The 27,453-nt window shown below is 37.5% G+C and overlaps 6 protein-coding genes and 1 non-coding gene across 9 annotated transcripts; 3 read left to right on the top strand and 4 right to left on the bottom strand.

Annotated features, from left to right (window-relative positions):
* The first annotated feature begins 798 nt into the window (after positions 1–798).
* On the top strand, positions 799–4,373 carry LOC9312571 (serine/threonine-protein kinase-like protein ACR4). Its single transcript, XM_021025357.1, has one exon. It carries the CDS (start codon positions 1,510–1,512, stop codon positions 4,192–4,194), a length of 2,685 nt encoding a protein of 894 aa, XP_020881016.1. The 5' UTR covers positions 799–1,509; the 3' UTR covers positions 4,195–4,373.
* A 96-nt stretch (positions 4,374–4,469) lies between these two features.
* Positions 4,470–4,541, bottom strand: TRNAT-UGU. The gene has a single exon. It is a non-coding gene; the product is annotated as a tRNA-Thr (tRNA).
* A 151-nt stretch (positions 4,542–4,692) lies between these two features.
* Positions 4,693–13,716, bottom strand: LOC9314339 (eIF-2-alpha kinase GCN2). Of its 2 annotated transcripts, none has more exons than XM_021025354.1 (28): positions 13,176–13,716; positions 12,873–12,947; positions 12,708–12,767; positions 12,520–12,625; positions 12,321–12,425; positions 11,753–12,157; positions 11,233–11,454; positions 11,028–11,114; positions 10,832–10,943; positions 10,404–10,521; positions 9,955–10,009; positions 9,604–9,773; positions 9,071–9,255; positions 8,622–8,770; positions 8,243–8,492; positions 7,619–7,892; positions 7,443–7,536; positions 7,056–7,136; positions 6,857–6,913; positions 6,500–6,631; positions 6,321–6,404; positions 6,106–6,214; positions 5,903–6,039; positions 5,648–5,755; positions 5,467–5,552; positions 5,291–5,393; positions 5,068–5,196; positions 4,693–4,991 (listed from the first exon to the last, which is right to left on the bottom strand). In XM_021025354.1, the coding sequence occupies exons 1-28, from the start codon at positions 13,298–13,300 to the stop codon at positions 4,881–4,883; spliced, it is 3,729 nt and encodes a 1,242-aa protein (XP_020881013.1). In that variant the 5' UTR covers positions 13,301–13,716; the 3' UTR covers positions 4,693–4,880. The 2 variants fall into 2 exon arrangements, with proteins under 2 accessions (XP_020881013.1, XP_020881015.1); XM_021025356.1 differs by having other exon boundaries at positions 11,233–11,451; positions 13,176–13,662.
* A 330-nt stretch (positions 13,717–14,046) lies between these two features.
* On the top strand, positions 14,047–15,162 carry LOC9312570 (tetrapyrrole-binding protein, chloroplastic). Its single transcript, XM_002878223.2, has one exon. The coding sequence runs from the start codon at positions 14,174–14,176 to the stop codon at positions 14,972–14,974; it is 801 nt and encodes a 266-aa protein (XP_002878269.2). The 5' UTR covers positions 14,047–14,173; the 3' UTR covers positions 14,975–15,162.
* On the bottom strand, positions 15,128–18,161 carry LOC9312569. Of its 2 annotated transcripts, XM_021025353.1 has the most exons (12): positions 17,635–18,161; positions 17,459–17,535; positions 17,260–17,335; positions 17,080–17,152; positions 16,925–16,976; positions 16,775–16,836; positions 16,494–16,557; positions 16,349–16,406; positions 16,171–16,257; positions 15,930–16,023; positions 15,678–15,776; positions 15,128–15,502 (listed from the first exon to the last, which is right to left on the bottom strand). In XM_021025353.1, the coding sequence occupies exons 1-11, from the start codon at positions 17,715–17,717 to the stop codon at positions 15,684–15,686; spliced, it is 819 nt and encodes a 272-aa protein (XP_020881012.1). In that variant the 5' UTR covers positions 17,718–18,161; the 3' UTR covers positions 15,128–15,502; positions 15,678–15,683. The 2 variants fall into 2 exon arrangements, with proteins under 2 accessions (XP_020881012.1, XP_002876501.1); XM_002876455.2 differs by lacking the exon at positions 15,128–15,502 and having other exon boundaries at positions 15,543–15,776.
* Positions 18,162–19,629: 1,468 nt separating this feature from the next.
* LOC9314337 (protein farnesyltransferase/geranylgeranyltransferase type-1 subunit alpha) lies at positions 19,630–21,427 on the bottom strand. The gene is made up of 5 exons (XM_002876454.2): positions 21,176–21,427; positions 20,931–21,040; positions 20,467–20,587; positions 20,283–20,378; positions 19,630–20,178 (listed from the first exon to the last, which is right to left on the bottom strand). The coding sequence occupies exons 1-5, from the start codon at positions 21,398–21,400 to the stop codon at positions 19,750–19,752; spliced, it is 981 nt and encodes a 326-aa protein (XP_002876500.1). The 5' UTR covers positions 21,401–21,427; the 3' UTR covers positions 19,630–19,749.
* Positions 21,428–26,125: 4,698 nt separating this feature from the next.
* On the top strand, positions 26,126–27,283 carry LOC9314336. The gene has a single exon (XM_002878222.2). The coding sequence runs from the start codon at positions 26,688–26,690 to the stop codon at positions 26,970–26,972; it is 285 nt and encodes a 94-aa protein (XP_002878268.1). The 5' UTR covers positions 26,126–26,687; the 3' UTR covers positions 26,973–27,283.
* Positions 27,284–27,453: the final 170 nt, after the last annotated feature.

Raw genomic sequence — 27,453 nt, 5'->3', positions numbered from 1 at the left:
TTCTATTTACACAACATATGAAGATTATCATCTTCGTTGACACAAAAAAAACTTGGGGTTTGAATGTTGATAAGATAAGGTAATTTGAGGTAAATGGAGATACTTTCCAATATAGAGTGTCTTTGTGCGTCTGCAATGTATTGTTTCGTTAGCATGTGAGTAGCACGTGACTACCGGTTCTTATTCTTTGAATCTGAACCATATAGTTAGTTGAGTTTTGATTTTTTAGAATCAGTAAGGTCTCAAGTCAACTTTAAGAAGGAAGAACATATAAAATCGAGTCAACTTAAGATTTTCAATTTGGTTCTTGTAAATGAAATAAGACAGAGAAGACAGACCTCTCTTTTGAAATCTTGAGTCTAAAGAGGACAAAACATTTCTTTTGTTGGGCACAAGGAGATGAGAAGGAAGAAGACAAAAGAGGATGTTTGTGTCTCGCGTCTCGAGAAACAGAGTTGAACTAAAAAATATATGTGCATGAAACCTCACAAACCATTTACTTACTATAAGTTAAGAGAGTGATCTAATGTTTTGGTTTGCTCGAAACCAAACACCGACGGCAACGGCGAAAGTAAAACACCCATTAAAAAAAAAAGATTATTATTATAGTAAAAAAAAAGGGAAGCTTTGAAGGAATGAATAGTTAATGTCTCTCATTGAATCTTGTGTTAAACTCCAATGTGCATAGAGATGGAAACTTGACATAAAACTTTTTGGGTTAGATTGCACAAATTTGGGAAGAATGGGGAAAAATTCGAAAAATAAAAAAAAGAAAAGTAAAAACGAGAAAGCAAGAAGAGAAAATTTGGTAACATTAACTATATTTAATAAATGGCGTCACCTACATTTGCCATTATTCAGAAGCAGCAGTTTTGGTCGCATTTAATGCCATCTCAGTACTTCATGACTCTCTTTGATAAGCTCCATGTCTCTCTCTTCTTCTCTCTTTCTCTTTTGGTTTCTCAAGATTTTCATGAGCTACTGTTGAATGTATAACTCTAGCTCCTACTTTCATTACCCAATTTCTCTCTCTCAACACTTCTTTAGTCGGCAAAAAACTTTTGCGAGATTTTTTTTTGAGAAGCTTAGCTTTAAAGGGTCTTTGAGGATGTTATGATGTTGTTACCTTGCGGTCTGAGATCTCAAAGGGGTAAGTGTTTTTGTTTTCGTTGCAGAAGAACAGAGAGACAAGAGGTCCTTCTTTGACATGGTTGTCTGAATTTGCCACTTCAAGATTGTCTCCTACATCTTCGGAGGTTGTCTGGCTGACGAGTCCTCTGTTTCTTCGACACTAATTCAGCTCTCATTGTTTGAAATTTCAATTGTTTTAGTTATTGCATGCCCTTGATTGCAGTTTCACAGTTTTGTGAACTTCTGGTGACTCGTTTGCTATTTACCAAGCAAGGTTCTCACACTCTTAGTCAATCTATGGAATGTCTCTGAAAGTGAAGACAGTAGCTAAGAAGCGTGTGGGTTGACTTTGAAAAGAAGTTTTTTGGTTTGTGTAGAATGAGAATGTGCGAAAGGAGAGCAAGGGAATGGATTCTCCTTGTAAAGCTTGTGCTTTTCACTAGTATATGGCAGCTTGCTTCAGCTCTTGGTTCAATGTCTTCAATTGCAATTTCCTATGGAGAAGGTGGTTCTGTATTCTGTGGTCTGAAGTCTGATGGATCTCATCTTGTGGTTTGCTACGGATCGAACTCAGCGATCCTCTATGGGACTCCTGGTCATCTCCAGTTCATCGGTTTAACGGGTGGAGATGGGTTTATGTGTGGGCTTCTGATGCTATCTCATCAGCCTTATTGTTGGGGAAACAGTGCATTTATTCAAATGGGAGTTCCTCAACCAATGACCAAAGGATCTGAGTACTTCGAAGTTAGTGCTGGCGATTACCATCTCTGTGGTTTGCGGAAGCCAATAGTGGGAAGAAGAAAAGGCAGCAACATTTCTTCTTCTTCCCTTGTTGATTGTTGGGGTTACAATATGACAAGAAACTTTGTCTTTGATAAGCAGTTACATTCCCTCTCGGCTGGCTCGGAATTCAACTGCGCGCTGTCCTCTAAAGACAAGTCTGTTTTCTGTTGGGGAGATGAGAATAGCAGTCAAGTAATCAGTTTAATACCAAAGGAAACAAAGTTTCAGAAAATTGCAGCTGGTGGATACCATGTTTGTGGCATTCTTGACGGGTTGGAATCGCGAGTGCTCTGTTGGGGAAAGAGCTTAGAGTTCGAAGAGGAGATCGCAGGGACTTCTACGGAAGAACAGATTCTTGATTTACCACCAAAAGAGCCACTCTTGGCAGTGGTAGGTGGGAAGTTTTATGCTTGTGGAATCAAACGCTATGATCATAGTGCGGTTTGTTGGGGTTTTTTCGTGAACCGGAGCACACCTGCTCCTAAAGGTATAGGCTTTTATGATCTTGCAGCAGGGAATTACTTCACTTGCGGAGTTCTCTCAGGGACTTCTATGTCACCGGTTTGTTGGGGTCTTGGTTTCCCTGCTTCTATCCCTTTAGCTGTCTCACCAGGACTCTGTATAGACACTCCTTGTCCACCAGGAACTCATGAACTCAGTAACCAAAACAACTCGCCTTGCAAAGTGACTGGCTCTCACATTTGCTTGCCCTGTAGTACCAGTTGCCCTCCTGGAATGTATCAGAAAAGCGAATGCACAGAGAGATCTGATCAAGTTTGTGCTTATAACTGCTCGAGTTGTTCCTCACCTGACTGCTCCTCAAACTGCTCTTCTTCGTCTACCAGTGGAGGCAAAGAAAAAGGAAAGTTTTGGTCACTGCAGCTACCTATTGCAACTGCAGAGATTGGATTTGCTCTGTTTTTGGTAGCAGTTGTCTCGATAACAGCGGCTTTATACATTAGGTACAGATTGAGGAATTGTAGGTGCTCAGAAAATGATGCAAGGTCTTCTAAAGATTCAGCCTTTATGAAAGATAATGGCAAAATCCGTCCGGATCTCGATGAGCTACAAAAGCGCAGAAGGGCTCGAGTTTTCACTTATGAGGAACTTGAAAAAGCCGCCGATGGGTTCAAAGAAGAATCAATAGTGGGGAAAGGGAGTTTCTCATGTGTGTACAAAGGAGTACTGAGAGATGGAACCACTGTTGCAGTGAAGAAAGCGATAATGTCATCAGACAAACAGAAGAATTCAAATGAGTTTCGCACGGAGCTGGATCTGTTATCAAGACTCAACCATGCTCATCTTCTTAGCCTTCTCGGATACTGTGAAGAAGGTGGAGAAAGGCTTCTAGTTTATGAGTTTATGGCACACGGCTCACTGCACAACCATCTTCATGGAAAGAACAAGGCCTTGAAAGAGCAACTAGATTGGGTCAAACGAGTAACGATTGCTGTCCAAGCTGCTAGAGGAATCGAATACTTGCACGGTTATGCTTGCCCTCCCGTGATTCACCGGGATATTAAATCATCAAACATTCTTATAGATGAAGAACACAATGCTCGAGTAGCTGATTTTGGTCTCTCCTTACTTGGTCCTGTTGATAGCGGCTCTCCTTTGGCAGAACTACCAGCAGGAACTCTTGGTTACCTTGATCCTGAGTACTATCGACTGCATTATCTCACAACCAAATCCGATGTCTACAGCTTTGGAGTCCTGCTTCTAGAGATCCTAAGTGGAAGAAAAGCCATAGACATGCACTACGAAGAAGGGAACATAGTAGAATGGGCGGTTCCTTTGATTAAAGCAGGAGATATAAACGCACTCTTGGACCCGGTCTTGAAACATCCATCTGAAATCGAAGCTTTGAAAAGAATCGTGAGCGTGGCTTGCAAATGCGTGAGGATGAGAGGGAAAGATAGACCATCGATGGATAAAGTGACAACATCATTGGAACGAGCGCTTGCACAGCTAATGGGAAACCCAAGCAGTGAGCAGCCAATATTACCAACAGAAGTAGTGCTCGGGAGCAGCAGAATGCACAAGAAGTCATGGAGGATCGGTTCAAAAGGGTCTGGTTCCGAGAATACGGAATTTAGAGGCGGATCATGGATAACTTTCCCGAGCGTGACATCATCGCAGAGGCGAAAATCGTCGGCATCTGAAGGAGATGTAGCGGAGGAGGAGGATGGGAGGAAACAACAAGAAGCATTGAGGAGTCTTGAGGAAGAGATAGGGCCAGCTTCTCCTGGACAGAGCTTGTTCTTGCATCATAATTTCTGAAAACAAGTGTTGTTTTCTCAAGTCTTTAGTAACCAATGACATATATAAGTAAGATATTTAATCTGATGTATAATGTGTTCCTTAAGGCAGGAATGTAACAAAGAGGCAGAGAGACTCTCTTCAAGGAAGAATGTATCAAGTTTTTTTTCAACTAATTATTACTAAGTTCTTTTGTAGAAGTGAACTGTTTGATTATTATTGTATAAGTAACTAATTATTACTGTCAATAATAACAAACATTTACAATAAGTAATTAAAAATTGAGGACAAGAAAATGCCCACACGCAGGATCGAACTACGGACCTTCAGTTTACAAGACTGACGCTCTACCACTGAGCTATACGGGCTTTTGTTCCACGCATTTCAATAAGTAGTTTATTAATCGTCCATTTATGACATTAAGCCATTTAAGATTGATAAAATTATTCGGCAAAATTTACTATTTTTGGCGAAAATGTAAAAAAGTAACTATTCATCCCATTTCGCGTTAGGTTGATGAACATAGATTTGCACCCTAAGTTTCAGTAGTATCAAATTGAAGAGAGGTTGGGCCAGTGTACACATGAATGTAACTAACCGATACCAATATATATGCACATAAGATTGTGAATGATCAAAATTTGCGAACTCTGAGTGCCAAATAATATTTTCACCAAGCAAAAAAAGTGGCTCTTTATTTACTCTCTTTAGCTCCAAACAGAGGGGTTTCTAAATTGAACAGCCATTGCATCCAGCAGAAATTTGACAAGTTCTTCTCTTCCTACCACTTTCTCCTTCTTCAGTTCAAGGTGCCTAACCTGCAAACCACAAATTTACGGGTCATTTTCGCGGCTTTCTTCACTAGTTAGCAGAACATGTTGTATTTATTATTACCTTTACAAACTCTATCTGATTTTGAGCCACTCCAGACTCTGCGATGATCACTAGACATTTGATCTCATGTTCGTTTGCATATTCGTACTGCTCTGTCAGACTTGGATCAGGTGTTGGAACAAACTCAGCCTGCCAATACATACACGGACATGTTATTAGATGTAACACAAATCATATATGTCCAAACCTATCTATCAACATAACATATTCAAGCTTTCTTCACCTTTATGCTTTTTTCCCACAGTTCCGCAACTAGTTCCATACGCTGGACCAGTAAACCGCCACCTCCTCTTGAACAAACAAGTACACTGGTGCTGACTTCATTTCTGCAGTTCAATACAAATTAGCGAAGGTGTTTCCATTTTAGATCATGAAAAAGATTCAGAAGGAACAGCGAACCTAATAGGCCTTAGATCCATAGGAAGATGTTGAAATATTGTCTCCAGTGCAAGACTAACGCCAACAGCACCAGGGAGATTCATTTTCTGGATCCAACAACAGACAAAATAATCAACATTAGTAATCATAATTAATGCTACTTCTCTCAATGCAAGATGAAAAATACGTGGAAAGAACTTACATATTCACGATCACACACTTCCTGCACCAAAAAATCATAACGACCACCAACAGCAAGTAAAACGCCATCACTCGATGTCCCAGAGCTATTTTCTTTGGTTAAGAAAACCTGACAAATTTTTTTATGAAGTTTGCAGCAGTTAAACATACAGTCACATAGCAGAGTAGACATATCAATGATTGTAAACAACGCATTAAGCTATAAAACATCCAAAAGCCTAACAAAGACCCAAAAAAGCCCCACATTCACTTGTACCTGAAAAAACAAATTCCGGTGATAACTTTCAGTAGGTGGCATCAGAACATCAATATGAACATGCTCTTCTATCCTCCAGACTCTCAGGTAGGTTAAGAGGTTTGACAACTCATCGAGTGCTTTGCGGGTAGGTCTATCTGCAGCAAAATCGAACCAATTATATCTGGTTCACAATTTTAGGAGTGGCGAAAGTTAAATCGTACCAGCACGCAGAGCCCCTCTTAAACGAGGAAGTGCTTGATCTGCATCTCCACAAAACCTTGAAGCAACAGTCTGCAGTCTATTGACAACAGCTTCAGGTAACTTCAACTCCTGGTAAGCAGGAGATTCCCAAGTAAGACAAAGTACACTATAATATTATTATGTGGCATGTTACTATGATTGCCAACCATGTATAGTTTATTGTGTAGCCTCAAACCTGAAGAAGTTGACGCCTTATGAAAACCCATTTTAGCTTCCGCTCAGATGACTGAGGACGCAAGGATCCCATCATGGAAAGAAGCTTCAATTGGAAAACAGGAAAAAGAATTTGGTCAAGATACTGATAAAAACCATTGATACAATGATCCAGATCCTTTGAATTAACAATAGCCATACCTCTGCAACCTTTCGTCTATGCTCTGCCTTAATTCCTGCCCAGGACCAAATCGCATCCAGCAAATCTCCATGATTCAAATGAATGTCACAAGATCCGCGATGAAAGATGTGGGTTGTGATGTCGACTATCACCTATAAAGTTAATGGATTAAAACGGTCAAGGAGATGCAAGCTCCCTGTTGGAATATGCATAAGGCAGGAGAATAAGCAAATAATTGTTCATTTTCACGTTAGTTTCCCAGAAACACCATCACAACACTCACTACATTTCCTCCACAGTTGGCAGTGTGACCTCTAAACCATGTAATGGTCATTAACTCGATATAAAAAAAGATTCGTTCCATTTGTGTCTCGCACCTTGAGAACTTCTGCCTCTGTCAGGGATGGTGTGCCTCCAACAATGTCAAAGTCCGCCTATTGGCAATCAAACATCAAAACATTTGTAAGCAAATGCTCTTTTTTCACAGAGAAAATAAAAGGTAAAATGGACTGCCAGCATTTATCTTACACTCTATTAGCCAGAATTTATATTAGCCAGAGTGTGCGAGCACAATACCTGAAGACACGGATTTGGTGGAGAATGGCCAATTGCTCTCCTGTAGACATGAGATATTTCATATCGCTTGAATGAGGATTTCTGCATTGCAAAATTGAAGTGTGCCAAATTAGACAAATAAAGCAAGAAAGAAAAACCAAGGATTTCATGTAAGGGTAGCTATGACTTGCTCAGAATTCACTTTGCCACTTTCTCATTGTCAAGTTTACACTTTGTATAAATTGTCCTATGTTCATAAAAAGCTGAGCTCTATAAGACAGTTCTTGGTCCAATTTGGTTGAACTTCACATCTGATTTGGAAATAATTTTATATAGAAATAAATAGATGAGCACTTTTCTGTTTAACATACAAGAAACAGAAGAACGATACACATAACAAAAGTGGACCTGATTTACGCTTATCCAATTGACAAAAGGCAGTCGTAGCTCATAGCATAGTTCAAGCATATCTCCTCCATTGGTCAAAAGCTTTACAGTTTTCCTTTAGAGGGAAGATAAAAGTTAGATCAGGATCTAGTTTGATGTTTGAATGACAGATAATGGCAACAAGTACACAAGGATACCTGCTAAACTGGGGGCAATCGCTAAGTAAACGCATTGGGATGACCTCTAGATGCTTCGCACAATGCTGCCTAAAGACTTCTTTTGTGATATCAACAACATAATCACGAAGCTCTGTATTTATCTCTGTGTATTGAATATAACTATCATCTGCGCAGAGTCTCGAACTACTAGACTGATGGCTTTTCATCTCTAATACTTCTTCATCAAATATCACACTTACTACTCTATCATAAACACTTGAATCTTCAGAAGTTTGCATTATTCTTAGAATATCTGAAATTTAGAAAAGAAAGGGTTACTTCATGCCATCCAAAAGAAGACCGATAAAGGATACAATGTTAAGAAAGAATCAGCATTTCATCAAATAAAAGAGAACATACACACTACTAACACCAACTCAAAATTTGTATACGTTATGAGCGAAAGACCTAGACAGATATAGGTCCGAATTAATAGCAATTGTAGACAGCCAGTTACGAATTATAACTTCAGCGGAATGGAGACAGAACAAGACTATGTGTTGTTAGCCTTAGTAGAAAAACATCACAGATCAGATGAAAACCTCAAACGACCAAGAACATTCATATGAAGTTGACACATATAGAGAACTGCAAAGAACTCACTATCCAGTAACTCAGATTCCATTCTGGGAGGAAATGCATGCTTAAGAAGTTCTGTGGCAGAGGGACGATCAGACGGACTTGGAGACATCAAACGCCGCAGTAGAGACGCCTGTTCGGGAAATTCATTTACCCATTTGAGAGGTAGCTCCCCTTTCAGCTTCAGGTCAGTTAAAATAACGTGTCTCTCCATGGCGGTTCCAAAAGGATGCCAAAGTTCGAAGAACACAACCCCTAAGCTATACATGTCGGCCTGCAATTCAACACATCATTCAGAAACACAGAGATAAAAGAAGAAATAATAAAACCTGAGGACCAAAAGAAAAGGTATATACAAGCATTATCTGGATGAAACTCAGCTAAGTCACCAACAGCTACTAACCTTTTCATCAATCTTAGGCCAATCTTGCTCAATTTCAGGTGCTGTGTAAAAGTAAGTACCAGCTTGACCAGTACTATCGACTCCGCTTCCAGCCACATCCGTAGAGAAACCCCCATCTTGATCCAACTGTTCCAGCTTCAAGAACTTTGCTGATAAAGTAAGAAAATGCATGTATTTTCGATTTTGTTTTCCATACCACAGTTAAATACTCACAGTATAATGAGATGATTAGGTTGATTCTTTTATATAAAGACTTGAACAGCATAGTAAAATTCATGCATCAAAATACCCTCACGACTTTTAGATGATAAAAAGCAGAAATCAAGCATGGCAAGGAACCTACCTTCGTTATATTATTGGAGAGGTTTAAGTCTAATACAGGGAAGCATGTGAAAAACAGACATACCAAGAAATTAATGCGAATAATAGCATTAGGTAGGGAAGCATACCAAGACCAAAATCCCCAATTTTGATATCATTCCGAGCGTCAAAGAAAATATTGTTAGGTGTAAAATCCCGATGAATTATTCCTTGTCCATGGATATGAGCTAAGCCTTCCACAATTTGGCGAATTAAATGCCATGCAAAATCTTTGTCGAAGTGGTTATATGATTCAAAAACCTGGCGGAGAGTCCTTGAACATAATATGAACAAAAAAAGTAAGAAGAGAAGACAAGAAAGATCCAAAGCTTAGACTACAAAAAATAACAATATTATACAGATCGAGTTAAAATGTACTGATCCGCAATTTCATGAAAAAATCAGACATTTTGGATCATTTTAATCTAAGTTTTTCTTGGACCACTAATATATGTGATTGAGTAAGCGTGGGACACAGAGGAACTTAGAAATAACTCATAAATAACAATGTCAAAAATCAAATTAGTTGGTGAAAAAACAATGATCTTATATATGTGTTTCAACAGCTTAGTATATGGGTGGGGTGAAATAATGAGTTTAGATAGGGCTTTAAAATCTTTACCTGGGACAATATTCCATTTGAATATATAGATAAGTCGACTCAAGATTATTGTCCTGCTCAGGAATTTCAGTTGACACTGCACCTGAGTAGCTGAACATTGAACTCCCTGCAGTTTTTGATCCCCAATTTGCGCCAGCAAAAGGATCAACAACTCCTGTTTCGAACCAGGCCTATTTTCATGAAAATTATCTTTAACAAACAGAACATAGGCAAAAGGAATAGCACTAAGCAGCAGAAATTCAATGACAATGTACCAAATAGGTACACTTGGCTGGTATCCAATATAAAGATATCTCACTGAATGTAGTCATTATTCAGTAGAAAGTTCAGACGAGCAGAAAGGACATTTACCTGATAGTAACGTACAACATGCTGATGCTGCAAACGGGAAAGTGTTGCTACTTCTCTGAGTACCTCATAACGAGCACATGTAGAAACAGTTTTAGCATCATACTCTAAACCATCAGATATTATGTATCTTAGCCTCACCAGATACAGCCTATACTAGAGTTTTAAAGCCAAGGCCATAAAGCCTGGTTTGCAGCAAACACAGTTGCAAGTAAACAAAGTATACAGCACAGATATATACGCAGATGAAGAACATGTTAGTCCAGATCTCCACCACTTGCTAAAAGAGCATAGAGAATTTCCAAGGAGCCCTTGCCAGGTGGCATAACATTTAGCTAATATTAACACAGAAAACCACCCCACGATGGCACAGAGATCTTTAAATTGCTTAAGTATATATGTTGGTCTACTGAAATGTGAATGTACTCACTATGAACAGTTTCCTCACTTACCGAACTATCCGACTGTTGACAGGTATCTCTTTCTCCTTCAGTCGAATTTTCTTCACTGCATATTGTCTTCCATCCAGTTTATTTTTGCACAACACAACGTGGCCGAAACCACCTTGTCCTGCCATCATAGAGTTTCATCAGAGAGCAAGTAAGGAAACATACTTACTCTAAACAAAATTGCAGAACAAATAAAATGTTGAGAAAGTGGACGTAACTCTAGCAGAGACAACTTTCTGCAGAAGTACACATCTACATAACTAATGAGTAATGATTAACATCTTATAAACCCTTGAGCAAAGACACTACTGAATTTGATCAAGTTCACACAGGGAGTTCACATCATATCTTTCATATATATATATATATATATATATATCTACACCTTAAACTGGAAAGAGAGAGAGAGAGAAGCATAATGGAGAATGTACCAAGGGGTTTCAACTCTTCAAAATCATTGAGATATCGCGAGCTTGGGAGTGATGCATTTGGCTCGCCAGAATCAGAAGGTGGCTCCCAAAACTGAGGAACACTGGTTGAGACCTTAAAAGATAACATCAATCAGATGCATTACTAGAAACTCAAATAAGTAAATAATAACGATGAAGTGTGCCAAGGGATACGCACCATGTTTTGATTGAATGCATGTTCAAAGGTTCTATTAAAGTCTGGAGATGATTTCGAAGCTAAATCCAACGCTTCTTCAGACAATATCTGAAATGGTTTAACAAAAAATACTACTATGTAACATAGTTTTGGGGGATAAAATGAAGAAGCTTCCCTTGATATGTAGAAAAAGATACTGAAAATTTAAATTATCCAAAAGACTTACACCAAGCTGATGCAGTTCATCAGTTATCTGAGGTAATGCATCAGCCAAAGGTCCTCTGGAAGTGCAAGCTACTCGAAGTAAATGGACCATCAACAGGTCTTTCTTGCTAATCTGAGGCACTTGATCTTGAGATAAGGAATCAGAAGACCATGACCCCAGCGACTCACTTTCGGAGTTACTGCTGTCATCTTCAGCTGTATCATCTTGAAGATTTGATTCCTGCTAAGAGAAACAAGAATATGCAAGCAACAACAACATTCAGCAACCAAAAGTAGATGAATACTTGACAGGAGGTACATGACTCTTATTAATTAATTCTGATTTTGTTGGTCAGGATACGCTAGTTATCTTGAACTGTACTTATGATGACTATCTAACCAAAAGAAAACGTGCAGAGCTCCCCATTCACATAAATTCTAATTAGATTATATCTGGAGTAGTGTCATATGTGAAGGACGAGAGGCCAATATCTTAAAAAGGAAAAGAGGGATTGAGCTAAAACAGATAGACCTCCCCTCACCTTCTTCTCATTTTGGAATAATCCAGATTCCACATCGTCAGTAGATTTACTTGAGTCAAAAGAGGAGATGCTTGTATCATCAACATTATCCTCTTGAACAGTATTTAGTTTGGCAGTGGGAGCAGGCAGTGCAATTTCTTCTTTAGCATGGTCCACAAATCGCTTAAGATTCTTGTCCGACTTCTCATGCAAAATTCTTGAAGTGTCTAGTGGGTGAGATTGTACTGAAGATACGATTCCCCTATTTTCATCTGGAGTCAGACTCCAATTCCTTGCATCTTCCAAGCCACTAAATAGGTCTATAAAACCATACACAAAAGGTCCACCAGTACAGGATTTTGCTTTATTTGAAAGCATAGGTTGCTCAATGAACTGAGCGCTTCGATGTGCAGTCAAGCATGGAACCTACAGAAAGAAATAACAACACTGAATTTACAGGAAGAACGACCAATGCATATATATACGTGATGCAATAGATTTTCTTTTTACCAGCAGTTAACAAGACGGAAGGATACTGTTGTTCATACATTACCATGGCATAAACAGTCATTTGGGTGAATATACTTACAGGTTCCTCATCGTGACTTTCCGGAATGATTTCTGATAAAAACTCTTGGGCAGCCTCCACCAGGTTGAATATCATAACCCGACCTTCACGAGCATTGGAATTTGCCTGCATAGAATATAAGTTTTTGGAGTACCTTGTGTCAGCATAGAGCACTGTGTAAATACCATAGCGTATATCAGTATAAAAATTATTCCCATACCTGGTCCTCGAGAAGAGATAAAAGCTTCTCAGCATCAGCTGTTGTCAACCCTTGTTCTGGAGTAATCTGAAGCTTGGGGCACTTGTAAGGATATCCTGGTAAGCACCTAGAAGGACCAATTAGTTAGAAAGGGGTAATGAAAAGATGAACATGTAATTATTTCATTGATTCAGAAAGAAGATACTCACCTCACTACAAGCATAGCAGAGATGTCGATGTCCTCATATCCCATATCTTTCGAGTAGGGCCTGCTCGAATTACAAGGACCTTGGTGAATCAGACGCATTTCATGCACAAACAAGAAACATCACAAGAGCAAAACTTGAATGCAAACATATCGATCAGACGAAAACCTGAGCTTGATTACAATTTGCGGAGGGGAACGCGAATCTGAAACAATTTTGCAGTCCTCTTGAAATATTGCGGAGCTGAAAACATGGAAACAAAAACCGATCCTTCTTAGTTCTTACTATTAAAATTCATATACAGACTAATTCTTGTCCTGATTTCATAGATGTGAATCTTTAACAAAATTTAAAAAGAATTGCTATTGTTAAATCAAAAACTTAAACACAAATCTCCAAAAACCCTAAATCTCACATTGCCTAAATAACTCGTTTCACAAAAGCCGGACAAAATAAACAATTTAAACTTACAGAGCAGTGATCTCCTCAGATAAAAGTTCATTATCTTCATCAGCATTAGATCCATGGTCTTTCAGCTGACCCCTTCTTCCACTACCTCCTCGTTTCTTCTTTTTCTTCGAACTGCTGCGACCCATTTCCTCAGCCCAAAACACGCCCTAATCAATCTGATCTTTCAATCAATCAAACACCTTCTTCTCCTCCGATCGTCGAATCACCACTATATGCCAAAACCCCCTTCTCCGTCTCTCACAACTCCCGCCAAACAATTTCGATCTAAGAATTTCAAAAAAAAATGGCCGAGGTGATTGCCAGCACTAACAAAACCTCCGATTACTTTTCTCTATATTATTCCGGCGTGAGGAATTTTGAAAAAGGGCTCTCCAAAGGAATGTTTATATATCTGAGTCTCATAACCAAAATAAGCATTGACGGCTCTTCTCTTCAAAGATGGCGCCATCAGAGTTCTTCTATGTTGATCCTGTCCAGCAGCACAAAGCCTTCGAAACGTCGTCGTATTTGTATTCATACGCCCATGAACTTAAAGGCCCATTATAGCTTTTTGACTATTATTGACTGTTTTTTTTTTACCAGTATTTGACGGATATTAATTTTTTTAAAACAACAATAAAACTATTATTAAAACAATATAGTATGGTATATTTACGATTCAATCAATAAACGATAACGAGAGAAATGACGTAGACATAAAATCTATTATTAAAACAATATAGTATACATTAATATTCTTAGAAATTAGTGAAAAAAAAAACAAACATGAATTCCTAGAAATCTTATTTTTTCCAAATTAAAATGGAAATGAAAGTATTAGAGAAAAAGAGAATCAAACCTGACCCATAAGTGACCAATCAGAATCGACCCCGCTTAGTAGCTCCTGATTTTCCACACCTTATCTTTCTCTCTCACTCTCTCTTCTTCTTTAACCTCTCCAGCTTCACTCTCTATCTTCTTCCCCTGACGTGACTCTTCTCTCTCTTCTTCCTCCATCAATGGCGACCACAAACTCTCTCCACCACCACCACCACTCCTCTTCTTACACACACCACCGCCACAATCTCCATTCCCAATCTCACTTCGGACCAACTTCTCTTTCCCTCAAACAACCCACTTCCGCCGCAACATTCTCACTAATCTGCTCTGCTTCTTCCTCCTCCTCCTCCTCCTCCTCCGCCGCTGTCTCCGCCGTTTCAACCACAAACGCCTCCGCTACAACTGCCGAAACCGCGACAAAATTCGACGTTTTGGAGAACCACCTCGTCAATCAAAACTTCCGACAAGCCGACGAGGAGACAAGGAGATTACTCATTCAGATAGCCGGAGAAGCCGCCGTGAAACGTGGCTACGTTTTCTTCTCCGAGGTGAAAACAATCTCCACCGAAGATCTTCAAACCATCGACAATCTATGGACTAAACACAGCGATGGGAGATTCGGATACAGCGTGCAACGCAAAATCTGGTTAAAAGTGAAGAAAGATTTCACAAGATTCTTCGTTAAAGTTGAGTGGATGAAGCTTCTTGATACAGAGGTTGTTCAATACAATTACAGAGCGTTTCCTGACGAGTTCAAGTGGGAGCTTAACGATGAAACGCCTTTAGGACACTTACCGCTCACAAACGCTTTGAGAGGAACGCAGCTTCTGAAATGCGTTTTAAGCCATCCTGCGTTTGCGACAGCTGATGATAACAGTGGAGAAACAGAAGAAGAGCTTAACAGAGGTGTGGCTGTGGCTAAGGAACAGACAGGAGTAGGAGCAGACAAAAGAGTGTTTAAAACAAATTACAGCTTCTGATGTCTTTCTCCTTTTTTTATTTTATTAATTTTCTGATATTGTGAAAGTATAAACAAATCTCTGTAATCATATCATTAATTAAATTGGGTTTCTCTTCAATGTCAGTTTCAATTGTGATTATGGATGTATGAACAAAGTCAGATCATTAGTTAATGAATAAAAACCAAAACTCTTTCTTGGTTGATCAATGTGAAATTCAGCAGCGCAGATCTTAAGACCATGAAACTAATGTAGTGATTCTTTAGACAGATCAAATCTGAAACAATTTCGAATTCCCAGTTGTTCATAGAGGCCTTCTCTTGTGTTGTTGTTGTTGTTGTTGTCCTCATGGCTGATTTGGTGAAGAGAGATTATGGATGAATACAAAGTAGGGATTTTGGCCCTGTTCAAGAAAGCTGCAGCTCATATAATGAGCAATGTGTGACAAAGATCTAATGAATACGTTGCTGCCTCTGTAGCCTTGTAGTTAATTCTCAGTGTAGGCCACACACGTTACACTTGATGTAGACAGATGCTTTTTCTCTCATTCTGTGGTATTCAATGAATAAACGTTTTAGTCATCTTCATATGTAAAATACATAAAATCGTGCTTGTATTTATCAAGAATATGTTTTCTTTCACCATGAGACAATTACATGATCAGAGCAATCTAAAACTGCTACAAGAAGGCGGAAATTAGTATGTCATAAATCTTAATACTGACTAGTTTCTAGGCACATGGGCAGAGTCGTCTGGTGTGTTGGTGTGAACCGTCACATGAAAGCATTGATTGTGTCCGGGTATACAAACATGCGCCTGGATACTGCAAAGCAATAAAATAAACACACACATATGAAATCACTCAGTTTATGATCAAGATTCAAAAGTTGAGTCAGGAGAAGCCATGTAAATGAAATATTTCACTGAGGATTCAGGAACTTAAAGCGCGCATAAGAGAGAATAAAAGATGAAATACCAAATCTCTGGGTGCATCTTCGACAACTTCGGCAGGTTGGTCAGCCCCAGCACTTGCTAAACACGACCCTTTGCAGGTCATGTATCTTTTCATACTATGAAAACAAAGAAGAAGAGAAAGAACCATGTCAACACCAAATTGCCAGTTTTTTAATCTAGTATATATAAATCTCTGAAACATGACTTGATGGTTGGTTTAAGAGATTGACTCTGGTAATATAGTTGCTTAAGAAGAGACTTACACGTCACATTGGTTTAGAAGTGAGAGTTTATTCATCACACACAATTGTCCACGTGATTTGCAAACTGCATCGCATGAATCTCCTTGACTGTGAAACCAATCCAATAAAGAGTCTCAGAATATGGTCTCTACAAGAGCATATACAATTCAAACCGCTAGAGTAGTGGAGGGTGTTTTACCTTCCAACAATAACGTCAATGCCAAGAAGTCTTGTTTCAACTTGTGTAAGATTAGCACCTGTTTTCAATTATTTGATGCATATGATAGGGTTTTCGACATTTAAACAATATTTGAAAGAAAAAAAAGTAAGCTATTGAGGTTAACCTGAAGCATTTGATGTCAGAGAAAAACAATGGTGAAACTCGCTGTGGTAAGCATTTTCATGAACCTGGACGTTAAGGAAACAAAATATACATCTCACTCTTAAAAGCTATCCGTATTGATTATCCAGTTTCATTATACTTTCAAGAGCATTCCATCATTTTCAGATAAAACTTTACTTCCACACTACATTGCTCAACTTCATGACATAACCTCAAGAAGCTTGCCAAGACAAGAACAATTAATACCATTTGACCTGAAAACAAAAACAGTAAATCGCTTACCACACTCTCAGAATTATGGCGGCATCTCCCGGCACAAAAATCAAATACACTCTTGTAAGTCCCTGCTAAAGAGTAAAAAGTTGGCCATCTTGCAAATGCAGATACTTTTATGCGGTGATTTAAGAATGTTGCTGTAAAACGACAAGTTACCTGCTGTAGCCGGCTTTGCAACTTTTACCTTAACCACCTTCTCAAGAAGCGTCTGCAGAAGATAGATACTCATAAGCAAAAAATGATAAAACAAGAACAGAGAAAAATCTGAAGAAAAAAAAATGTGAAACAAAACCAAAGGTTCCATAGAATACCCGAGACGGGTTCAAGCAGCAAGAAACGCAAAATTCATAAGAGTTGCAGCATTGTGAAAGGAGGTTGCATCCACTTCAAGCCAACCACAAAACAAAGAAGTATGATTAAGAACACATTAGTTTAAACCAAACCCGATAATTCAGTGATCAAAGGCTATGATCCTCTCAAAATTGACTCACTGACAAGAGAATCTTTCTCCTTTCCATGGACAACAACGGGTTCGAGATTCCAATGACAGAACATCACACACATTGCCTGCAAATTGCAACAACAACCAATCATGGATACATTCTTTTTCACCAAATCTATGTGGAAAGAGATTAAAAATGTTCAAAAAGGTGAATCTTTCAAGAGTGAATTAGAGAGGAAATTGCTAACCTTCATCATCGGAGATCAAGTATCTTCCTTGGACAGTTGTTCTGCAACTCCGCTCTTCCAAAAATCCGATATCCTTCCTGCAAATTCAATCGATGTCTTAAAGTAAATGAATCAAGCGAGACAAAACAGGGATGCACAATTCATAGAAGCAATGGTTGTTACCCAGAATCAATCACCTAATTGCAGAAACTCTCAACGGAAACAAGAAACCCATGAGATGTAGAACAGCGAGGAACAGACTAAACCCAGATGTGGACATTCTTGTCGGAGAAAGAACAAATCTTTCGACCAAATCACGCTTCCGACTTCGAGCACTTCCAACTTTTTTTTTCCAAATTGATTGTTTTATGAATTATAATTGGGTCTTTTGCAAAAGTAGCCATTTTGGAAAAAGTAATTAAAGTCTAGTTTGTCCTTCTTATTTATTGTAGTCGGACGCGCGTGAAACCAATGTAGAAGAGAGTGACGTGGATGCATTTTTGTAGCCTAACAATTTTACTAGCACCTCAACTCAAAAATATTAATAAAGGAAAAGCTGAAGGAGGAATAAAATTGGCATATATGCATCATTTGTATCGTATTTTGGGACGTTGTGTACTTGTGGGGCTTCGCTTGCGTCAACAAAAGGCATCCGAGAGTGGTGATGATAAAGGAGAAGATTAGGGTTGTGGTGGGTTAGGTTTTGGCGATCGAATTAATGGTTAAAAGAGCTCCTTTGATCGTTTTGAGTAAAACGTTTTGTCTACATAGAACACATAAAATGAAATAGTACAGAACAAACACATTCTATTTTGAATTTCTATATCAAATTATTAAAAATCTTTCAATCATACTAAAACACACATATTATTTTGCTATTTCATATGGTTTCTACCAACAAAAATAAAATAGACTGATTTGTGTTCTATAATCTATATAATACAACAAAATCTAAGATAATAAGCCAAACAAACTTCACAAAATACATAAGTAATGTTTGCGTGGACTATACTATTTACGTTGTACTATATATACTTATATTGTACTATTTGTTTTGATTAAGTATCACTTACATTGTTAATAACTTAATATGTTTCTAGTTGGCGACAACACAAAGTTCTGGCGAGCTTAGAGGATGTAAAGGCATTAATTCGTACATAGAAGTGAGAGGATCTGTCCCAAGCCAAGTCCAATGAAGTCTTCTTCGTCTTATTTATCTCATTGAAATTGAAACCCATTACCATTGCAGAAGATGCTGAGATTCTCCTTGACGTGGAAAGGCAATTTTCTCGGTGAGTGTTCTATGTGATTTTGGAGAGCTTAACATGAAATTAGAGAGCTTGGCAATTTCAATAACTCAAGCTGAAGCACCAAACCCAAGAATACGAAGCTAACTTCTTATTATCTAACCGATTTACCAGGAACCCTCAAAGGAAAACGAAAAAAATGAGAAAGAGCAGGAGCTGGGAACCTGGGACTTGGGGAGAATAATGGAGGCGAGGAGAGAGATGAGCTGTGACGATAAAGAGCAGGAGAGACAGAGCTAGAGAAGCTAAGAAGAGACAAGGACGAGAAGCCATGAGCCGTAAATAGTGATGAACTCATTTCAGACCACAGATGCATCTTGATGTCAAAATTGGGGCCTCGATTTCGATTTCCCAGAGGAACACAAAAAAAGCAAAACCTAGAACCTAAAATGAACCTAAGGGACTGAAATCGAAAAACAAAAACAAGCAAAGAGGTCGACGCCAAACCTAAAAAGTCACGTCGGGACTTCACTCGGGAGAGAGAGAAGAGATGTGGTGTTACGCAGAAGAGAGAAGAGAGAAGAGAGAACAGAGAACAGAGAAGAGCGTGCAACTCCCACACAGGGCAAAATTGGGATTAATACAGAAAATATAGAGAATATTAACCTTCTTTTTTTTTGGTGTTACTTTCTTAATTATAGTTTTTTTTTGCGTTAGTTTTGCAAATTTCCCATTATAATATTTGTCGTTGAAATTGAATAAGAGAAATCCGCGAGCCAAACCAAAACCCGGTTTCGGTTTTGTTCTTCCGGTTATCGAGAAAGCAATGCGTTTAGTCAAAGTATGACTTTTGACTCTTTAGTAGTTTAGACTAAACTGTTTAGTTGTTTGTTGGTTCTGCAAAATCATTCTTGAGAAAGCTTCTTTGAATATCAGAAGGCAAAGGAAACAGAGAAATCGAGATTGTTTTGATACATAGAAACATGTTCATGTGATTCATAAACAGCAGTACATACGAAAAAGGAACTAAAAATCAAGTTTTTTTGCAAGTGTGATTTTGAGACGTCACATTGCTGCTACTGTAATCTTGCTCTTTCTCCATGCCCAATAATTAGCTCTTATAGGATCTACACGACCAAGAATGGTACACACCAAAATGGCCAAGTTATTATCTGGTTCTTCATTAGCTAGAGCTCTCACTGAGTCTTTATGCTCGTTGGTTGGTCTCAGTCCATCGCATAGAAGATCCAAAAGGGTGCTCAAAGCAAATCCATGGAAGCAATCCGTGCGGGATAAAACATTCAAACAGACTGAGGAAACACTTGAATCACTAATCCAGGATTCTTTGTCGTCTTTGTAAAGAGCTTTCAGGTATCGCCATGAGCTCTCGTTTGCAGGATTGGTTAAAATTGCTTTGATTGTGTAGCTTACTTCAGATTCTCTCATGGCTTCTAGGCCTCCCAAAAGAGGAGATCGAGTAATGACGTAATACCTCTGTAAGATTAAGGGAGTGAACTTATTCACAAAGGTGACTGAATTGCCAATTGATAGAGATTAGAGATACAGAATCTAGTGTGTGTATCAACGATCATGTTAACCTGATTCCAGGCGGAATTGTTAAAGACGTCAGCTTCAAGGAGCTCGTGACAGTAATCGAGCTCATCTTCCCATCCTCCTAATGCCCGTAGCGTCCACTGCAGATTGTTTCCCAACATTTCCCAACATCAAACAACAAGATATGTAATACCTCAAGTGAATGCTTTAACAAGGTTTGAGACAAACCTGCCTATGTGACCAAGCATGATAATGTTTGGCATCAAGTGAAAGTACTCTACGGGTAAATTCAAGTTCTCTCCCTGCAACATCAGGACCCAGTTTCTCTGCAACCCATCGCCGATGATGCCTAGAGAAAAGGAAAAAATAGAGCAGAAGCATGGATCATCACACTCACAACCAAGGTTTTTAACTTTGCATTAGCAGCAGATACGAGACACTATGAACTTAACAATGTGTAAAAGAACAAACTTTGATCTAAAATAAACAGAACATACTGGATCGGCATATACAAAACAGCCTCCAAACTTTGATGATTCCCACAAAAGCTAGAACTTTTTCATAGACTAAAACATAAAGCAAACATATACAGTTCTTGATTCAAAATTATTCATCAGTCAATTTTAACAGTATAAACACTAGCTACTCATAGACTTTCATGAGAGAAAAAGAGACAAAGGTATGAACTTTACCACAGTTGGTAGTTCTTAGAGTTATCCTCAGCAATGCGTTCGATGAACTCGAGTTCTTCAAACAAGTCGTGATTAAGGGCCTCGAGTACTAGGCGCCTGAAATGCCACACCTTCAAAGGTAAAAAAAATATCGTTAAGACTAAGAATTGAAGCAAGAAAGACCAATAAAAGACTAAAATCCATCAAATTTCAAAACCAAAAGAGTTCAGATAGTTATTGATTATATGAATTATAAGATTGATTACTGTGTAGTTGCCGGAGTTTAAGCGGAGCGTTTCTTCCGTGAGTCGTAGTGCGCGAGGAGATCGCTCGTCGGAAAAGTAAATCGCACGGAAGTAATCCATAGTCTCGCGGAACTCTTCCTTGTAGGCGATCGGCACCACCGGATTCGGGCCATCGTCCTGAGTCAACGGGACCACGTCTGCCCACTCCGACCGCTGGCTCAGTGGCACGGTCTCGTCGAAATCCATGTTCCTCGACTCCGATCCAAAGCCGAAGAATCAATGAGTGGTCATTTGATGTAGAATGGGCTTTAGCCCAAATCCCAATAAAAGCCCAAGCCCTATTAAATTTATATTTTCTCATTCCTATTTATTGGAGAACAATAATAGTATGAGCTAGACGGATACAAAATAGATAAATATTAAAATGAGCAAACAAAAATAAATAAAGACATGGATAGTTTTCTTGGTTGTGAGATCTTTATTCCGCAATGCTTCACTCAATTCCTTTTTCACATGTTCCATCAAAACCAACTCTTTCAAAGAATAATGATGTTAATAAGCTCAATCCTCGCTTACAAGTTACAAGTATTGGAGCTGGTCTAACTTTACCTTAAACTTCATTATTTCTCATTGTTTTATGAATTTTTCATTTTTAATTAGATTTCTAATTCAAAAAGGGTGTTAAAACTTCAAAACATATGCATTGGGTGTTACTAAATTATCGCAGGGTTCTTCTTATACTAGTTCGTTTGGTTTCTTTGGTTCAGAAAAAGTTTTGTACCAAATTAGAACCCTTGTTTTTAGTATTATTATTTAGCACAAAAGATATTCCGGTTTAGATTTGGTTTAGTTATCAGAGAAAATTTTCCGGTTATTTCAAAAAACAAAATCAACAAAAAAGAAAAGAAATATAGTATATTGATCACCCTCATTTTCATTTTCTGCAAAAAAAAAAAAAAAAGAGACTAATAACAATAATCAGAAATTGTAAGAAGATAAAAAAATAGAAACCGCAAGATTTCTTACTCGAATCTAATAGTATGAACTTTAATCTTGGTCAGACGCACTAAGGTCTCTCAGTATACAGTTTGGTCAATACTCAAGCGGTGGTGATTTACTTTTTATACAGTTTGGTCAATACTCAAGCGGTGGTGATTCATCTCTTCCTACAAGAGAAGAAGAAAACACTGAAACCGTCAAAATAAAGTAATATTTTATAAAATAAACAAACAAATTTAAGTATAAGATACTTACTTAGTTAATAACTTTGTTGGGCCCTATTCATTGATATGAGAGTGTGACGTGTTCTCTTTGTTGTTTTGGCACGGATTAGTGCAGCAATATGTGAAAATAAAACTCTAGTTAATGATTTGAGTACCAAATAAAAAAAAACAAAAAAAAATATTTTTACCTCATCTCTCAGCTTTCTAACCGATCTCATAATCTCTTCAACCTCTCTAGCTGTCTAGCATATAAAGCAGCCATCGCTCTAGCTCTTGCAGCCACTACGTTAGAAAGAAAACTTATTAATGTCAACAATATATAGATAATTATTATATATATATATATATATATATATATATATTACTGATATGATATAACAAATTCTTACCAATTTCGTTTCTGCTTTCGATCACACGTTGTTCTTGGAGAAGTCGTTTCTCTTCAACGATTGGATTGGATTGTGGCTCTTGTGGTAGGTTGGATTGTGGCTACCAAAGAATGATTGGATTGTGGCTCTTGTGGTAGGTTTGTTCTCTAGGTAAAAGACCACATGAAAGCTTAAATGTCCAGGTTTTACTAAATCTGGGTGGTTTCAAATTGAGTTTAACTATGAGAACCACTATTTGAATAAGTTTGGAAAGATTTTATAAGTTTGTTTAACGAGGAACTCTTCATTGTTTTACTTATAGAATCATCCATCTTAAGTTTAGTGTTGTTGATTAAGAATGATTGGATTGTGGCTCTTGTGGTAGGAGTTTTCTTATTGTATCCATAATTTTTCCTTAATCGTGTTTGGAGTTCTTGAATTGAAATCCTGTGAGAGGCCATTAGATACAGTTACAAGTTCCTGCTTTATCACCCGTGTCTTAGTGTAATTTGGAACCTGTTTTAGGGAGCCAAACCAGTGAATCCTCAGAAGGGAAGACTAAAGAGGGCTGATTACTAGAGTACTCCGTGTTTATATATATGCTTGAGTTGGGATTTTGAGCTGCTACACTCGGCGTTTATTCTGGATTTGTTTGGTTTTTGACGTTTGATTTCTGAAATTTGCAGATCAAGTTGAAAGGATGTTCGATTGGTTTCTAAAAAGACTTGGAAAGGGAAAAGACAAAGACAAGATAAGGAAGTCAGCTGTTGATAAAATTGAAGAAACCATAAGGGTTTTAGTGAGAAAAGAGAAAAAGTATGGGAGAAGACTTGCTTCAGTGATGCGGTCATCAACCCAAGAACCAACCACGGAGAAGATTATGGGCGAGAAAAAAATATTTTTACCTCATCTCTCAGCTTTCTAACCGATCTCATAATCTCTTCAACCTCTCTAGCTGTCTAGCATATAAAGCAGCCATCGCTCTAGCTCTTGCAGCCACTACGTTAGAAAGAAAACTTATTAATGTCAACAATATATAGATAATTATTATATATATATATATATATATATATATATATATATATATATATATATATATTAATGATATGATATTAACAAATTCTTACCAATTTCGTTTCTGCTTTCGGTCACACGTTGTTCTTGGAGAAGTCATTTCTCTTCAATGTCATCTTCATTCCTTTGTAGGTCAATGATCACATTCTCTGTTTTTGTCACAGCTTTATTGATACTTGCATTTCAATATGGCTTAACTATCTCACCATTAAAAATCTTTCAAATTTCTCTAAAGTTTGAAAGTAATCAATCTCGGAAATTGATATGGTAAGTAAAGAAAGATGAACTTGCTTTGCACATCATATTTTTTTTGTATATGTTGAAATTGATATGAAATAAATAACTTGCAAGTTCCGAGGTAAAACAAGTTTCGGATGAATTTCACGATCATCGACATTTCAACTTCCATCAATCAAGTCTAACCACAAGCAATTATTTTGTTTTAACCAAGAGTTAATATGTCTAGTATAACTAATTTCTTATCTCTTTTAGTCTCTTGCCAATAATATAACTAATTTAAGTTGAATTATAGTTAAAGTCACTAATGAAGTAAATGAGTAATGATTGTAGATTTTGTGATGATTAGTCAAATATTTGTATTTTTATTTTACTTTCCCTCTCAAAAGCTTAAACAAATTGTTTGTGGGCTTGTCTCATACTTATATAATAAATCTAAAATTGGACCAAAAAATTGTTTTCCTAACAAAAATATTCATTAAGCTATTTTTTGATATATCCCAAAGATCTGAATTGAATCCAAAAGGTAAAATAAAAAAATAAAAAATTTGAACTGAAGATTATTGCTTTTTCAAAATAAAATAACATAAATTGATTTTTTTTGAACGGAAGCTATAGGCCTAAGCCATCGATTTAATTTTGACTAGTCTTCTTTTAAATATCAAATATGCAAACTCAAATTAAAACTGAACCCAAAACTGGATTTTATTACTACTATCCCATAATGTTATTATCAACATTTTGTAGAAAAAGTATTTAAGAAATTTGTATCATTATAATCAGCCAAACTAAAAATATAATTGTTTTGCATCCTTGTGTGATTACATGAACATAGTAGATCAACAGAAGACAGAGCCTACCAAAAAAAGATCAACAGAAGACAGAACCAAACACAAAACAATCTAAACAAGATGGGCTCTTCCACATGAGACATTACCGCCAGATACACACAACCTAGAATATGAACAAGCAACGCAATCGTTCCACTGCATTTTTAATCACCAAAACTCTTTTTCCTCGTTGAACCTGTCAAATATTTAAACAGACTAGTGTAAGAGGTGGTAAAATCTCTGGAAATATGTAGATACGGTTGCCGTTTAAACGGTCAATTTCTTCAGATTTGCTATTACAAAACTAAATCTGAGAAAATATTACAATCTCTGTGAGAGAGAGACATTATGCTCAAGTACAGTAACCGACTAACATGCCATCATCACATGTACAAATGATCCAATATCATGACATGAACTTAAGAGTCAAAACCTGAATTGCTTATGTTACAAGAATTCAGGTTACAACCATAACATAACCTCTAGAAGATTCTCTAATATGCCATCAGATCCCAACAACCAGCTATTCTCAAAAAATCAAGTTCCACTATGAAAAGAGTGTTTAAAGATGATTCTATAAGTAAAACAATGAAGAGTTCCAAGGACAGACTTGATAGCAAATGTGAAGACAAAACTAGGGGAACCAGTAACTAATTTATTAGTTATACTAGAAAAAAATGTTTTTAATACCAGTATTATTTTATTTTCTTTTGCCAGAGGGGAATAAAGAAGAGAAGATCTATCTCCTAAAATCAATATGCTGAACAAGGAAATACCTGAGACAATAAAGGCTATAATTGGTTTTGTTGATGATCTCTCTGTTCCAGATTTCTTACATGCATTGTCTACTATGTGTTGGATTCTTTTAGGGAGGCTTTTGTAAGTAGCCGCTCTCTTTTTCTCTGCTGCATTAGTTCCTGGATTTTGTCGTGTTCCTTCTGCAAATGAGGAGAGCAAACTTTCAGAGTTCAAATCTTTTCTAGTACCATACATATGTAAGCAAACCCAAAATCAAACAGGCTCATGAATATGCCATATATAGCAATTAATCATGAACTAATATCCCCACAGAAATCTATTAACCGGCTAACCAAGAAACACTCATTTGGATTTTAACTCATGATGCAATCGCTAAGTTGTGAAAAAGCTTGGTGATCAATCATCAACCTCAGTTCCTGAAAAAAAAAAGGAATGTTGATCAACGGAAATAGCAACAACTGACCGTATATGGATCATTAATGCAACCTCTTTCAAACTCTCCCAAGTCCCAGGCATCAAAGAATGATTATGCTCCTTGACAAACTTTGCGATAATAAAAAAAATATGAAAAGCTGAGAACAGAGGAAAAATGCAAAATTCATGAGTTCAAGGAATCGTGGAATGCATAGAAATGCTCAGGAGAAATTTTAGGTTTTTCAAGAAACTTAAGTTTATATCCTTGCTAGTTTAATTTTTAATTTATGGTTTTATATAATTAAGTTAGATGGTTCATATTTAGTTATGAACACAAGCTGGTTAATAACTTCGTATTGTTCACTTCCCTCCTTTTTGGCTTCCTTGGGGCTCAAGCAAGGTAAAACCATAGAGTGTTGCCTTTTGCATTAGGCAATAAAATACCAAAGTACTCTACTCCTATGGAATCGGCCTTTTGAACTATTCAATGGTTTGTTTTGAATACTAATTGCTTTGTAAAAATAGAATCCACCACTTGTCAATATTGCCACATGTTTCTGATTTCAGTTTTCTATTTAAAGACCTAGAAACATACAACATTTTTGACGAGATACTAAATAATCAGAAAATGAAGATCAATCCATTGATGTTCATCGCCTTGATGGTACTCTTGACATCATTCCCCACTCCAACGCTCTCTTATTGCAAAGAGTCACTTTATTTATGTATACAACATATGAAAGATAGAGCCACGTGGCTGAAATGTTGTGATAGACTAATAGTAGCAGGACCATGTATGTGTAAGTATATTAAAGATCCTGTGCAAAAGAAAGATGCTTACCGTCTTATGGCTTCTTGTGGAAAGACTATTCCTATAAATCAGGATCTCAGGAAATATTACAAGTGTGGCTAAAAATAGTCAACCAACGAAAGCGATAAGCGGTCGTCAAGCCGAACCGGAGATACTTAAATAGATTAGTACTTATATCGAGTGTTTCCTTGTCTTCTTTTAATCGTTCAAGTTGTTGCTCGAATTGGCCTTGTTTATGTTTATGAACCATCTCTCCCACTTTCCACGTTTTTCTTGCTTTTTGGAATTCACTCTTTTAAATTCGCTCCTTTGTACTTGCTTCTATTTAAAGAAACAAAGAAGGTAGTCGACTTGTATTTAAAGAAACGAAAAAAAGGTAGTCTAAACTAGAGAAAACGGCATGTGCATACATCCTTGGGACTATTCTTCTGATTTCACTTCATAACTGTCACAAAACATGGCCAAGATCTTTTATCAAGAAGGAAAAAAGATGGTATCCAGAACTCTCAGACGTCCATTCTCGTGTTTGTGAGTTTAAGGGTGTGGTCCGCAACTCTCTCAAATGTATTTCTAACAAGTTTAG

The sequence above is a fragment of the Arabidopsis lyrata genome (assembly GCF_000004255.2).
Source record: "Arabidopsis lyrata subsp. lyrata unplaced genomic scaffold ARALYscaffold_5, whole genome shotgun sequence".
NCBI classification, from domain to species: Eukaryota; Viridiplantae; Streptophyta; class Magnoliopsida; order Brassicales; family Brassicaceae; genus Arabidopsis; species Arabidopsis lyrata.
Note: the sequence above shows the minus strand (reverse complement) of the source record. Positions and strands in the feature narration are given on the sequence as shown.